This window comes from Maniola hyperantus, chromosome 28 (genome assembly GCF_902806685.2).
Source record: "Maniola hyperantus chromosome 28, iAphHyp1.2, whole genome shotgun sequence".
NCBI lineage: Eukaryota > Metazoa > Arthropoda > Insecta > Lepidoptera > Nymphalidae > Maniola > Maniola hyperantus.
The window spans coordinates 4,234,363-4,250,548 of NC_048563.1; the positions used below are offsets into that span (position 1 = coordinate 4,234,363).

The 16,186-nt window shown below is 37.9% G+C and overlaps 2 protein-coding genes and 1 long non-coding RNA gene across 3 annotated transcripts in view; 1 reads left to right on the forward strand and 2 right to left on the reverse strand.

The window, feature by feature from the left end:
- The window catches only part of pn (exopolyphosphatase prune), a 39,042-nt gene extending 34,025 nt beyond the window's left edge, over positions 1 to 5,017 (forward strand). Inside the window, exon 9 of the mRNA XM_069508281.1 lies at positions 4,885 to 5,017. The gene's annotated coding sequence lies outside the window, so the exon portion shown is untranslated. The remainder of the gene's footprint in view (positions 1 to 4,884) is intronic.
- The window catches only part of LOC117995069 (solute carrier family 2, facilitated glucose transporter member 1-like), a 31,305-nt gene that overhangs the window by 5,132 nt on the left and 9,987 nt on the right, over positions 1 to 16,186 (reverse strand). The window contains exons 5-8 of the mRNA XM_034983064.2: positions 15,661 to 15,748; positions 14,504 to 14,717; positions 11,906 to 11,964; positions 4,906 to 5,107 (exon numbers count right to left, since the gene is read on the reverse strand). Of these exons, the coding sequence (XP_034838955.1) occupies positions 4,906 to 5,107; positions 11,906 to 11,964; positions 14,504 to 14,717; positions 15,661 to 15,748 (563 nt within the window). The remainder of the gene's footprint in view (positions 1 to 4,905; positions 5,108 to 11,905; positions 11,965 to 14,503; positions 14,718 to 15,660; positions 15,749 to 16,186) is intronic.
- On the reverse strand, positions 6,032 to 8,216 carry LOC138404438 (uncharacterized). The gene is made up of 3 exons (XR_011238376.1): positions 7,886 to 8,216; positions 7,213 to 7,395; positions 6,032 to 6,671 (listed from the first exon to the last, which is right to left on the reverse strand). It is a non-coding gene; the product is annotated as an uncharacterized lncRNA (long non-coding RNA).

Genomic DNA, 16,186 nt, shown 5'->3' on the forward strand with positions numbered 1-16,186 from the left:
CTAAAAATACGCAAACCATGAACTACTTACTGACAGATGAAACGTCAAATAACTTTATGGACGTTCTCGGCGTTTATCCGTGTGAGATAAACGGCGCACTGGCCAGTTAAGTTTAAACGGAGTTTATGTCCCATTGCGTTGTTCAGAAACGCACTGTCTCGAGTTAAGCGCTATTGAATAGATAAACCGTCGATAAAAGTACTCAGAAACCGGGCACTAAACATTAAAGCATAGATCATATAGGTATTATTTTTCATCTTTACTGGCGGGGTTATTTAGCGCCATCTATGAAAATTTTATCGAACGTTGCCCTGAAACTTCCTCATTAACCATATTACTAAAGTCGTATTTTTTCGACATTTTGCACGATAAAATCAAAAACTATGTTTAATTGATGAACCTGACTATTTTAATTAAATTTTTTTTACGCCATGTAGCGCCATTTTGAATTTTTTATAGTTTGTTGTAGCGGAAATAGAAATGCATATTATTACAGTATGCGATAGGTCTAGACTCAAGATGGCTATCGGAGTATGAGGCGGGGGGATGCCCCGCACACCCGCACGTCACCGGGTAAGCGCGGGACATGCGGGACGAACTGCGAGTCTCGTAGTTTGTTTTCGTACATTTTCCTCACTGAGCATTCTTGAAGTGGTACGATCAACGATGTGCAAAGAGGTGGCGCTGATTTATTTGGACTTCCTAAACCGTGATAAACTTTGTTAGCTTGGGGCCCAGTGTTTCCATGTACACGGTAATTACCGTAGATGCAGCGTAATTCAGTCCTAATCTACGGTCAAGGTAAAAATCACGTTAAAAATTCATCTAAAATTCATTAATACGAGTACGAATCTCAGTCACCTTAGCATATTTCGTAATGGCAACATTTCTCTTGCTCTCGGTTTAAGCATCAAATCTCAGCAATCTATTTTCGTCCTTATTCAAGCAATTAGGAAGGAGTGAAATGTAAAATTAATAAGATTTAACAAAATATTAATATGAATAAATCCGTATATGAAAAAGATATTGCTATGCTAGGAGAGTCAGATTCAGAATAATTGATTAAAAAACAAATTCGTGACTTTTTATTTTAAAAATGACACGGAAATTTTACACGGTATTCTTTTAGATAATCCACCATAATTTAATCTAGAAACACCGTAATTTTAATCCTTCAACATGGTAATACTCGATTTACATATAATATGGAAACACTGGCTTGGGCATATCTTGACATTTATATCGATTAATTATTATCGATGCCCCGCCATGAGTGACATGACCCCGCCGGTCTTAAATTCTTGAAGTGGTACGATAGGTGCACCACTTTCCAAAAAATACTTAAAATTAAAGGAGTAGGAGGACTACCCTTTGATAGCGATATACTGAGTCCTAATTACTTGGTTGGGCAATATCAGTTAACCAAACTATATACCGGTTCGTTGTTCTAAATTGGTAGCGTGTTATATACTACTACTAGCGCCATCTAGTTCACGATAATGCGAAAAATTGCCATTCTCCCTACTATAATCTCAAAAACTCTTCAAAAACCGGCCAAGTGCGAGTCAGACTCGCGCACCGAGGTACCACAGTCGCACAGTCGTATTTTTTCGTCATTTTGTACGATAAATCAAAAACTATTTAAGTAGCATAAAAATAAATAAAAATCTGTTTTAGATATAACAGGGGAATTAGCCCTTTCATAAATGATACCCCACTTGGTATAGTACTCTTACATTGACAGTTGAAAATATTAATTAATTATTGTTCATGAACACCTTTTAATTTTTTTTCGTGGTGCAAATCTAGGTTTGCTTTTTATGGTCTTGGGCATAAAAATGTTGCATGGAAATTTCTATACTTTTAAATTTTTTTCTTCACTTCTCATGCTCGTATAGTTTCTTCTATAAAAGTTTTTAATTGATGTTACGGCTCTGGGTTTTAGCCATATGTTTTTAAATTGGCGTTAAGGCTCAGGGTTCTAGCCTTGCTTTTTTCTTAACACAGATATGTTCAGATATGCAACTAGCGTGGCCCCCTCAGTCCCTCTCGCTCAAGCAGAGGTACTTAAGCACAGACCTTCACAAGTAATTTCTTGTGAAATGTTATTCCGTCTATTTTACGTTCGCTTCGGCTATTGTAGCCTAGTATACTGCAACCCACCATTGCACAATAACTTCAAAAACAATAAACAACAAAACTAATCAATTATTTATTTACAATACTTGAGTCAACATAACCTCGCTTCACGTTGTTTGCCAAAATCTCATGTACAAATACATTTTGGCAAACAACAAAAAGTGGCCATGGTGATAAGGACAAAACATAATCATTTTGTCACGTTTTAATAAGAGCTTAAATGCATTTAGCTATCTCGCTCTAACAGTAAGGGCCGGTTGTTTCAAACCATTGGTCTTCGTAAGATACGTTCGTTAAAATTTAACAGACGTAGACGAATTTTAACATCTGTTAATTTAAGAGCGTTGCTTCATTATACAAAAAACTGTTCGTCATTGTTATTCTGGTTACGAAACTAGCCCTAAAAATTTACTTACTTTTCCGTATCCTTTTTTATTTCATTTTATATTAAATTATATAGTTATTGATATTGCTACTTCGCATTTTAAACACTTTTTCTTTTTTAAAAATTCTCTTTCATCTTCAAAAAAACTGCCATTAAAAGCATTTAATTCAATTGATTCCATTATAATTTGTAAATAAAATATTCCGTTTGTAAGAAGTATGAAGTTACGAACTGATTTGACGATCACCAATGGCGCCAGCACTGGTTAACGTAAACGTAACTTTTTAACGAACGTTAGCGCTAATAGATGCTGAATCAACGCTTTTTCTTTTCTTACGTTCGTTAGCGCCATATTTAAAGGTTACGTGTCCGTCAAAATTTGTTGAAACAACCGGCCCTTAGTGTCACAATAGGGCTACTTCTAATAGAGACAAACTTGCAGCTCCTGCCTTCCGCCTCAGGAAAGTCCAAAAGTCATTTGTGGGTAGGTATTGGTATTACCTTTTATAATAAAATCCCGCAAACTATTTTGGACTTACCTTTGCACAAGTTTAAAAAATCTATTAAAAATTTGCCCCTGAAAAAAGCATATTACACAATTGAAGATTATCTAAATGATAAAAGAGCGTGGATTTGACCTGCAGCTCGTTCCAGCAACGCACAACACTGCAAATACTATTTTATACATGGCATAATTTTGTACCTATATCAAATACTAGCTGATCCCCGCGGCTTCGCCCGCGTAGATTTAGGTTTTTAAAGATCCCGTATAGCCTATGTCACTCAGGAATAATGTAGCTTTCTACTGGTGAAAGAATTTTTAAAATCGGTTCAGTAGTTCTAAAGGTTACCCCCTACAAACAAACTTAACGACATTACCTCTTTATATAATATAGCTGGTCCCCGCGGCTTCGCCCGCGTAGATTTAGGTTTTTAAAGATCCCGTATAGCCTATGTCACTCAGGAATAATGTAGCTTTCTACTGGTGAAAGAATTCTTAAAATCGGTTCAGTAGTTCCAAAGATTACCCCCTACAAACAAACTTAACGACATTACCTCTTTATATAATATTAATTTCGCCATAACTTCAAAACCAAACGTCCAATTTTAATCATTCAAAGACCAAATATTATCTCCATAAACTGTTCTTAGTGATGAAATCATTTATTTTGATAAGGATTAATAGCATGAGTAAAATAAACGCGTTTAAATGTAGTCCAAAAAAATTTAAGATTTTTAAATAAAAAAATGGTTGCTGTGCCTCACTCGACATAGATGGGTATAGTGTGTCGCGGACTTTTTTGTAGATATTTATAAGATCTACAATTAATTAGAACATTTTATGGTTCTATCTTTTATAGTTTAGGCAGCGTACGCAAAATAAGTAACTTTTCTGGTTGATTTTTTACACCTTGTGTCCGAAAAACCCAAATATCTTACGGAACCCTATTTTTTTCCAAAATAAAATATAGCCTATGTTACTCGTGGATAATGTAGCTTTCGAATGGTGAAAGAATTTTTAAAATCGGTCCAGTAGTTTTTGAGCCTATTCAGTACAAACAAACAAACAAACAAACAAACAAACAAAGTTTTCCTCTTTATAATATTAGTGTAGACAACGGGCCGTGCAGCAGAAATCGTAATATTTTAATTTCGCCATAACTTCAAAACCAAACGTCCAATTTTAATCATTCAAAGACCAAATATTATCTCCATAAACTGTTCTTAGTGATGAAATCATTTATTTTGATAAGGATTAATAGCATGAGTAAAATAAACGCGTTTAAATGTAGTCCAAAAAAAATTCAAGATTTTTAAATAAAAAAATGGTTGCTGTGCCTCACTCGACATAGATGGGTATAGTGTGTCGCGGACTTTTTTGTAGATATTTATAAGATCTACAATTAATTAGAACATTTTATGGTTCTATCTTTTATAGTTTAGGCAGCGTACGCAAAATAAGTAACTTTTCTGGTTGATTTTTTACACCTTGTGTCCGAAAAACCCAAATATCTTACGGAACCCTATTTTTTTCCAAAATAAAATATAGCCTATGTGGACTCGTTATACTCGTGGATAATCTAGCTTTCGAATGGTGAAAGAATTTTTAAAATCGGTCCAGTAGTTTTTGAGCCTATTCAGTACAAACAAACAAACAAACAAACAAACAAACAAACAAACAAAGTTTTCCTCTTTATAATATTAGTGTAGATTTGAAAAGAGCAACCGCCGAGTTTCTTGCTGGTTCTTCTCGGCAGGAAAGGCATTCCGAACCAGTGGTAGATGCATCCGACTATTCGTAAGCACTTGTATAAGTTTATACGAATAAAAAAGATTTTCATTTTCATTTTCATTTTCAGTCCTTGTTCTGAGTTTCTTACCTAAAGTAGCGTACTGGCTCTGGCTCTCGCTCAGGTTGGCAGACTTGAAGATGTCCGTGGAGAAGAAGATGACGGCATTGATGCCGGAGAGCTGCTGCGCTACCATCACCACCATGGCGATCAGTAGTGGCTGTCTGAGGGAGCGGTTGCCGAACAGTTCCCTCAGGGTCACTTTCTTGCTCACTTTATTCTTTTCTGCTTCCTGATGGAGAAGGAATTGGGCATTTGACTATACACGCTGAAATTGTAATGGTTGTTTTCCCGAAGCGAAATGATTTTGACGTGGTATTACAATCGATTTATAAATATAAAAAAATATTAGAGTCAAAAATGGCATATTTACAACTAATATAATGGCATATTTAAAATGGCATATTTATTTATTTTGGAATGCACTACCATTGACCATACGGAAATCAAAGTCACTAGACTCCTTTAAAACTGCAGTGAAGAATCATTATCTTACAAATTGAAGACGACAATCATATTTGTTTCTCCTTAAGTACGAATAGAGTATATATTAGTCTATTTTATTAGTATATTGGTATTATACATATTATTTAATACATGTATTAGTGGTTTATGTATTAGTATGTATCAGTTATTTGAATGTATGTTTATTAGTATATTACACACCACCTGCAGTCTAATTTTCCTTATACTTTCCAATATTTAAGGTTGCCTGGTAGAGATCGCTAATTAGCGATATGGCCGCCTTTTGTATCTTCCTTCTGTCTGTGTTTTTTATTCTTTAATGTAATCCTTCTTGTGGTTGTGCAAATAAAGTGTATTTATTATTATTATCGAGAAAAACTCGAATTTGAAAAAATCGAATGAGGCCTCGAACCGATAGAAATACCGCGTGCGCGCAGGCTAGTTTATGCCGTATCACCCATTTACACACACACACACATGCACACACGCTCACACATACTCATAAGCACACACTCACACACGCATACACACACACATACAATCATACACACACTGTTGTAATTTTATTTTATTATTGTATAATGTATATACCTACATTTATTCTAACTCTATTCTGTTAAAATAGTTTAATTATAATTTTAAGTAATCTCTTTTGGCCTTCTGTTATACCTAGATTTAAAGGTCATTGCCCAAGTGACTATGGGACTCAGTATCGCTACCAAATAAGTTGTCCACTAATAAAATAGAGCTTAATTTGTAGGATAGTTTTATTACATTTAATAACACATTTAAAAAAATTCTAAACCTCCGGATTCCGCAGAAATATGGTGAAGAACGACCTCCGAAATTAGAATTTTCGAAACTGTTAATTCGCTGCTAACTTACGTTTTACTGAAATATTTCGCTTTATTAAATATATTTCTAAAGAAATCTATATTATAGAAGCCTCAATAGCTCAACAGTTAAAGGTGTGGACTGAAATCCGAAGGGTCGCCGGTTCAAACCCCACCTGTCGCACTACTGTCGTACCTACTCAGGTGGCACAAGCTTGACGCTTTCGTCCTACGTCGGCAACGATGCGGCAGCATTCTATAGAACGCGACAGGTCAAGATGACAAACGGGGTGACGTGCGGCTGTGCGGAGCGTCCCCAGCCTCATACCCCGATTGCCATCTTGACCTGTCGCATACTATGGGTATCCGCTAGCTGCGCTCTGGCATTGGTAGCACACATATATACACGTAGCCGTGACGTGTAGAAGGCGTCGCGCTCACGTGGAACACCTAAGCCCGCAGCGATGCACGCGGCGTCATGCCACAGCGAGGCGTCACCTATACAGAATACATAACTATATGTTAAACATTGCTTTTAATCAGTTAATTAAGTGAATTGAATGATGATAAGATAGGTATACACACCTCTAACTTGTGTAAGTTATGTGTGTTTTAAGCAATTAAATATCACTTTCTTTAAAGGTGAAGGAAAACATCGTGAGGAAACCTGCATGCATTCACTATACTGTCCTGAAAGATGTGTTGCCAATCAATCCACTTGGCCAGCATGGGAGACTATGGCCCTTCTCACTCTGTAAGGAGACCCATGCTCTGTAGCGAGCCGGTGATGGGTTGATCATGATGATGATTAAGTAATTACTAGTTACAAATCGAAATAACACACACAGAATACATAACTATATGTACAGATAATAAATTGCAACATGTACAGATAATAGTTCATACAGTACAGATTGAATGTACATAGTATAGGTACTGGTAAAATACAGGTATTTAAGCGGGTAACATATCTGCATATGCCACTTCATCTGTATAGGCTGTCTAATGGGTAAGTAGTACTTTTCATTATTATACATACCAAGTGTGCAGAAATCCAACGCAGAATAATATTTCTTTCCTCAGAGTCTGAAGGCTGTGCGAGGACGTAGAGATATGCCACTCGCACTCTGTGTCCAAATAAAGCAGCAGGTGCTAGCCCGGCTCGGAGAGCTTTTTGTGATGAACCAAAACACTCCATGCAAATGACATGTTCATGTGAAATCTGTCAAATCATATATTTACAATATTAGATAATTTCAAAAGCATTTGCAATTCTTCTTTGATCAGTTAATTGTTTTTAATCAGTTAATTAGTGAATAATGATAAGATACAACGACTCACACAATAAACACAAACAAAGACACAACTCAACTGTTAGTTATGTGCGTTTTAAGCAATTAAATATCACTTTCTTTAACGGTGAAGGAAAACATCGTGAGGAAACCTGTACGCTTGAGTTCTCCGTAATGTTCTCAAAAGGTGTTCTAACCACATTTCACGACAGTTAGGTTACTTCTAATAAAACGTCGAGGCTTCGACATCACGCAAATAGCTCTAATGTAGCCCTATTTTCCATGATTTACCGTTTTCACGTCACCTTAACCTATTATTTGACATATCGTCGATTCAGAATCAAGCCGAGAGCTTCCTCACTTTAGTTCACTCTGCCCTAACACTCTTATAAACCAAATAATTATTTATTTATTACTTACCTACTGGTGCAGGTGAATTCCAAGATCCAAAAGTCGCAGTGGAGAGTCCCGGAAGGAACAAATTACCACACCGACATGATGGATTTTCCATAACATAATATGTGTATTATCTATGTCTACAACTAACTAGGCGTCTGTAGATTCCTAGATCACTTTGTCTAATTATTAAATAGTGATTAAACAAAAATTAAACAGCAGTAATAGTGTTCTGTGCTTTAGCTGAACAACCACAGAGAACGAATTAAAAACAAACAATTTATTTGACATTAGGGATGTCATATCGATCCGATATCGATTTTCAAAGAATCTATTTTTGTGACAAGAAAATCGATCTACGTTCCGGTTTTTGCTTCTTTATTTTAGATTGAGTTCACGCAAACAGAGTAAAAAAGAAGCAATATAAAAATAGTAAACAACTACTAAAATAAAATAAGTACATATATTAAACATACTACACATGGGTAACATTGGTATAATATTATTTTAAAAAAGGGTTTTAGAATATGATTAGTAATTATTTGATGTCATTAAACAATTTACAGCATGTTTTACCTTTAATTCAATTGAACTATTTAATTAAAATATAGGTATCGAAAAAAATCGAAGATTTATTTTTGCGAAATAAATATTCCAGACCTCGATTTTTTTTAATCCGTTCCTCAGATTTCGATTCGAATCGATCTAAAAATCGATCTTTTTTTTGAAGATTCACCATTTAGATTTGACATTCGACAACCTCTCGATTACGGTGAAATTACAGCTACAATGTCGCGATCGCAATCACCTATTTGTTGACGCTCACTATTTGCTACAATGCATTGCAATATGAATATAGTACCTACGCGACAGGTTGAAATGACAATCGGGAAGGGAACGCAACCCGCCCCCACCCCCCGTGTTTAATCGGTGCGTGCGAATGCGGGTGGGTGTGCGGGGCGTCCCCTCACCTCATACCCCGATTGCCATCTCAACCTGTCGCGGACTATAACATAATAATTCTATTACTATTGTAATAACGACAGGGGCTCGATTTTGTTTCGATTTTGTTAATTAATGTCCGCTACAATGTAACGATCTCAATCACTTCTGATTGGTTGAGGCGTGCTTACTGTTGCCTATAATGCATTTGCATTGTTGCAACAAGAATACCAAAAATTCAGCCAATCACAACAATTATTGCGATTGTAATAAGGATTGATGCATGAAAGTAATAATCGGAATCGCAAGACGTCATCATAATCGACCTAAGCTTATCGATTCCTTGATTCGCGTCACTACATGTTTTGCTAATGTCAGGAAAATGAACAAAACAACTACTTTTATTTCGGTCAGTTTCTAATTATACGGCTGTTTTTTTATTTCGTAACATTTTAAATGTTTTTTAAAATTAAAAACAGGAATTACTAATTTCACCATTTCGGTGTACAGCTATATCTATAGCGATACCAGTGGTGGGCAGTCTCCTTTAAATAATAATTATGTATTTACGCTGTTGATTACTTTCAAATAAACAAAATAAAAAAATAAAATAAAAAAAAAATCACTACGCGCGAGAGCTTATTTTGCTCTAAACTTTTTCACTTTATAGGCAGCGCAGTCCGAGTGCCTAACCCACTATAATATTCACGTTACGTCTAGTTAACTTAACTATTGTCACAATCTACACTAATATTATAAAGAGGAAAACTTTGTTTGTTTGTTTGTTTGTTTGTTTGTTTGTTTGTTTGTTTGTTTGTTTGTTTGTTTGTTTGATTGTACTGAATAGGCTCAAAAACTACTGGACCGATTTTAAAAATTCTTTCACCATTCGAAAGCTACATTATCCACGAGTAACATAGGCTATATTTATTTTGGAAAAAAATAGGGTTCCGTAAGATATTTGGGTTTTTCGGACACAAGGTGTAAAAAATCAACCAGAAAAGTTACTTATTTTGCGTACGCTGCCTAAACTATAAAAGATAGAACCATAAAATGTTCTAATTAATTGTAGATCTTATAAATATCTACAAAAAAGTCCGCGACACACTATACCCATCTATGTCGAGTGAGGCACAGCAACCATTTTTTTATTTAAAAATCTTGAATTTTTTTTGGACTACATTTAAACGCGTTTATTTTACTCATGCTATTAATCCTTATCAAAATAAATGATTTCATCACTAAGAACAGTTTATGGAGATAATATTTGGTCTTTGAATGATTAAAATTGGACGTTTGGTTTTGAAGTTATGGCGAAATTAAAATATTACGATTTCTGCTGCACGGCCCGTTGCGAAGTGGGCGTCACCAAGGCGGGGGTGCGCGTGCGGGAGGGGAGTTTAGATCTATGAGTAAGGTATCCGCGCGGCTCTATAATATAAAAATGAATCACTAAATGTATTGCTCATCGCAAATCTCGAGAACAGCTGAACCGATTTCGCTAATACTTTTTTTATAATATTTCTTGAAGTTCGAGGATGGTTCTTACGGAGAGAAAAATTTAATTCAACCTCCCCCTCAATTTTCTAAACTCCACCCGAGCGAAGCCGGGGCAGGTCAGCTATATTATATAAAGAGGTAATGTCGTTAAGTTTGTTTGTAGGGGGTAATCTTTAGAACTACTGAACCGATTTTAAAAATTCTTTCACCAGTAGAAAGCTACATTATTCCTGAGTGACATAGGCTATACGGGATCTTTAAAAACCTAAATCTACGCGGGCGAAGCCGCGGGGATCAGCTATATTATATAAAGAGGTAATGTCGTTAAGTTTGTTTGTAGGGGGTAATCTTTAGAACTACTGAACCGATTTTAAAAATTCTTTCACCAGTAGAAAGCTACATTATTCCTGAGTGACATAGGCTATACGGGATCTTTAAAAACCTAAATCTACGCGGGCGAAGCCGCGGGGATCAGCTAGTTTGTCAATAAAATAGGATCTTAACTTATATTTTAAATTAGCTCTAGTAATTAGATAAGGCTAACTATGTTAGTTAAATAAGTTTTTTTGTGGAATTTATTTGGATAATTGGCTTTTTAAAAATAAAAACTAATTTTATAAGTTAAAAAAAAAAAAAAAACTAGTTACTTCGGTTCTAATTTTATTATCTACTAGCTTATGCTCGCGACTTCGTCCGCGTGGACTACAAAATTTCAAAACCCTATTTCACCCCCTTAGGAGTTGAATTTTCAAAAATCCTTTCTTAGCGGATGCCTACGTCATAATAGCTATTTGCATGCCAAATTTCAGCCCGATCCGTCCAGTAGTTTGAGCTGTGCGTTGATAGATCAGTCAGTCAGTCAGTCAGTCACCTTTCCCTTTTATACATATAAGACTAGTGACCCGCCCCGGCTTCGCATGTGTGCAATGTTGATACTAATGTGGCGTCAGTGAGGAGTGATTAATAATCCATACTTTAATTTTGAAAAACATAAAATCGATTATTGTGAGCTAATCTTAAAAGATACATGTATGCTATTGCTAACTTTCTTGTAGAACTTTTTAAGAGAAACAATTTCACCATACATTGTTTTCGTGTAACTTTGACCATTTAGGCAGCGCACGCCTCGGAAACCCTCAAATGAGAGGATTTTTTCCGACCTAATTCATATTATTTCAATTTCCCTAGAGATTTCTAATTTTTTGAGAATTAAACTATACCTATAAACCTTTCCGTTGAATCACTCTATCTATTGGTGAAAACCGCATTAAAATCCGTTGCGTAGTTTAAAAGATCTAAGCGTTCATATATACAGACAGCGGGAAGCGACTTTATTTTATACTAGCTTATGCTCGCGACTTCGTCCGCGTGGACTACAAAATTTCAAAACCCTATTTCACCCCCTTAGGAGTTGAATTTTCAAAAATCCTTTCTTAGCGGATGCCTACGTCATAATAGCTAATCTGCATGCCAAATTTCAGCCCGATCCGTCCAGTAGTTTGAGCTGTGCGTCAGTCAGTCAGTCAGTCAGTCAGTCAGTCACCTTTCCCTTTTATATATATAGACTATGTATAGAGAAACTATTTATTAGGCGATACCTACCTGATGCATCTCTTCCATTTCACCATGAACTGCAACATCCCCTCTCAACCAGTTGAGAGCTGAAACATAAATGATTACTTACTTAGCTTATGCTCGCGACTTCGTCCGCGTGGACTACACTTTCTACAGAGCGAAATTCTCCTCTCAGAGTGTGATGGGTTTTGGCCATAGTCTACCACGCTGGCGAAGTGCGGATTGGCAGATTTCACACACCTTTGAAAACATAAGGAATTTCACCCTCACCATCTGGGTGTCTGGTGCACTTCGACCGTCCGCTGCGCCAGATCCTTCTTTCCACGCACGTGCAAACTGTGGAACCAACTCCCATCGGCGGTGTTCCCACTAGATTATAACATGGGGTTATTCAAGGGGCGGACCAACAAATTCCTAAAAGGCCGGCAACGCATCGGCGGCTCCTCTGGTGCTGCAAATGTTCATGGGCGGCGGTAATCACTTAACATCAGGTGACCCGCCTGCTATATCTATTAAAAAAAAACATTATGGAGAACTCTCAGGTATGCAGGTTTCCTCACGATGTTTTCCTTCACCGTTAAGCCGATAAGTATTTAATTACCTACTGCGAACGCACATAACTCTGAAAAGTTAGAGGTGCGTGCTCGGGATCGAACCCCCGACCTCCTAACTACTAGGCTATCACAGCTTATAGGCTATTCAGTCTGGTAGGAGGCTTCGGCCGTGGCTAGTTACCATCCTACCGGCAAAGCCGTGCCGCCAAGCGATTTAGCGATATGGTACGATGCCGTGTAAAAAACCAAAGGGGTATGGGTTTAATAAAAACTGCCATACCCCTTCCAGGTTAGCCCGCTATCATCTTAGACTGCATCATCACTTACCACCAGGTGAGATTGCAGTCAAGGGCTAACTTGTATCTGAATTTAAAAAAAAAAAAACCTATAGATGAGTATAGACCGTGACAGGTCGAGATTGCAATCGGGGAGGGAACGCCTCGCACACCCACACAGCGCCCGTGCTAACCCTATGCGGGTGACATGCGGGTGACGTGCGGGTGTGAGGGGCGTCTCCCCGCCTCATACCCCGATTGCCAGCTCGATCTGTCGCGGACTATATCTGGCATTTTATACCGTAATCGAGTACCAGGTAGACAGAAAGAATGAAAGGTCATTTTCTTATCTCTATAATATATAAAAACCGGCCAAGTGCGAGTCAGGCTCGCGCAATGAGGGTTCCGTATTACAGTCGTATTTTTTCGACATTTTGCACGATAAGTCAAAAACTATGATGCATAAAAATAAATAAAAATCTGTTTTTAACCGACTTCAAAAAAAGAAGGAGGTTCTCAATTCGTCGGAATCACCGGCACCAAAAAATATTATTATGGAACTATATTAACTCTTGTACACATAATATATTCGGTAATAAATTAAATTATTTTTCAATTTTTAGTGTTTGTGTATCGAAGTCGGTTTTTATTTTTTTTGTAATTTTTTTTTATAGAATGTACAGGTGAAGACCTTTCATATGATACCCCACTTGATATAGTCACTCACTTGGAAAGTTGAAAATACTAATTATTAGTTCATGACCACAATTTAATTTTTTGTGTGTGATCTAACCCTAAATTCGCGGTTTTCAGATTTTTTCCCAAATGTCAGCTATAAGATCTACCTACTTGCCAAATTTCATAAGTTTAGGTCAACGGGAAGTACCCTGTAGGTTTCATGACAGACAGACGGACAGACAGACAGACAGACAGACAACAAAGTGATCCTATAAGGGTTCCGTTTTTCCTTTTGAGGTACGGAACCCTAAAAACCGGCCAAGTGCGAATCAGCCTCGCGCACTCAGGGTTCCGTAGTACAATCGTATTTTATCGTCATTTTGCACGGATCTTGGCACCATTGCACGTGGGCATGATTTGTGTAGTAATTAGATAAGGCTAGCTTTGAGTTTTATTGTAATACTAGCTGATGCCCGCGACTTCGTCCGCGTGGAATTAGGTTTTTCAAAAATCCCGCGGGAAATCTTTGATTTTCCGATAAAAAGTGGCCTTTGTCACTCTCCAGGTCTTTATCTATACCCATTACCCATGCAAAAAATCACGTCAATCCGTTGCACTGTTGCGACGTGATTGAAGGACAAACCAACAAACCATCAAATCAACAATCCAACAAACAAACACACTTTCGCATTTATACTACTGATTTAAAAAAGCACTTTTTTATTTTATTATTCAGATACAGGTTAGCCCTTGACAGCAATCTCACCTGGTGGTAAGTGACGATGCAGTCTAAGATGGTAGTGGGCTAACCTGGAACGGGTATGGCAGCTGTTTTTAATGAGCCCATGCCCCTATGGTTTCTACACGGCATCGTACCGGAACGCTATATCGCTTGGCGGTACGGCTTTGCCGGTAGGGTGATAACTAGCCACGGCCGAAGCCTCCCACCAGACCAGACCAGAAATTTAGAAATTATAAAATTCCAAATCCCTGCCAGGAATCGAACCCGGGACCTCCCACTAATAAGACCTCAGCGCTCACCACTGCGCCAGGGAGGTCGTCAAAATTTGTAAAAATATACTTGAATAAAAATCTATTCTATTCTATTCTATTCTTACCCCTTTGAGCATGCAATTCCGCACCCTTGTTTAACAGGAGATACTTGGGCGACTCGGGGCACAGCGGCAGTGTGCAGCACTGCAGCACAGCAGGGATGGCGGTGACGCACAACAGCCACGGCCAACCAACGTCGGTGCCCAGCACGGACTCCAAGCCCAACACTTGAGAGAGCAGGATGGTTATAGTTATCACCAGCTGGTAGACTGTGCCGATCTGAAACAATTTTTTATTTTTTTATTTCCACAAAAAAAAAACCGACCAAGTGCGAGTCGGGCTCGCACACGGAGGGTTCCGTACTACAGTCGTATTTTTTCGACATTTAGCACGATAATTCAAAAACTATGATGCATAAAAATAAATAAAAATCTGTTTTAGAATGTACAGGTGAAGACCTTTTATATGACCCCCCACTTGATATAGTTGTCTCACATAGATAATTGAAAATACTTATTATTAGTTCATGACCACAATTTTTTTTGTGTGATCTAACCCTAAATTCACGGTTTTACCTACCTGCCAAATTTCATGATTCTAAGTCAACGGGAAGTACCCTGTAGGTTTCTTGACAGACAGACAACAAAGTGATCCTATAAGGGTTCCGCGGGGTGATGACGTATCTCGCGACAGGCTTGCGACAGACGTAAATCTCGCGATCATTGCTGTCAAACGTCCGGCTAGAGAGAGACAGCAATAGCCACGAAGCAAAATAATATGAAGAAAAGAGACAGCAAATGAACTGTCGCGTTGCTGTCGCTACTGCAACGTTTTACGTAATCACCTTGCCGTTTTTCCTTTTGAGGTACGGAACCCTATTTCGTTGTTTCGGATTGACTATGCTGCGAAGGCCCTACTGGCCGCTACAGCGTCACCGGGGGGTGGCGAGCGCGAAGCTCCGTCTGGGGGTAAGCCCTAGGGCTCGAAGAAAAATTCTGAGTGATCGGGGGGCAACGCCATCCTAAGGGTGCCTCCTGCGAGGCTTGGACCACGGCTTAGGGTAACGCTGGGATGGGAGGAGCTGTTGATCTGATGTTTTGGTCCGTAAATCCCCGGGGGCGTGACGCAAGGCCACGACCGGGTGACTTCAGGATTCGGGGACCTCGTCTTCGCCGGCGAAGACGCTGCGGAACCCTAAAAATGGAGGTGGTTTTATACTCACCGACCCTCGTATAGAAACTGGAGATATCTCAGATAGATATAGAGGCGCCAACCCCGCGTTCAGCCCATTGTTGATGCCGATCACCAATCTGAAACGTGATACAGTGGACTCTCGATTAACCGGACTAATTGTTGTCGGATATGAAGAAAAGCGGGTTTTATGCATATTATGTAGTTCACTATAATAGTATTTTCAATTTTCAAAGTAAGATAACTATACCAAGTGGGATATCATATGAAAGGGCTTTTCCTGGACATTCTAAAACAGATTTTTATTTATTTTTATGCTTAATAGTTTTTTATAATAAAACCTTTTATAATAAAATCCCGCAAACTATTTTGGACTTACCTTTGCACAAGTTTAAAAAATCTATTAAAAATATGCTCCTGAAAAAAGCATATTACACAATTGAAGATTATCTAAATGATAAAAGAGCGTGGATTTGACCTGCAGCTCGTTCCAGCAACGCACAAGACTGCAAATACTATTTTATACATGGCATAATCTTGTACCTATATGAAATATT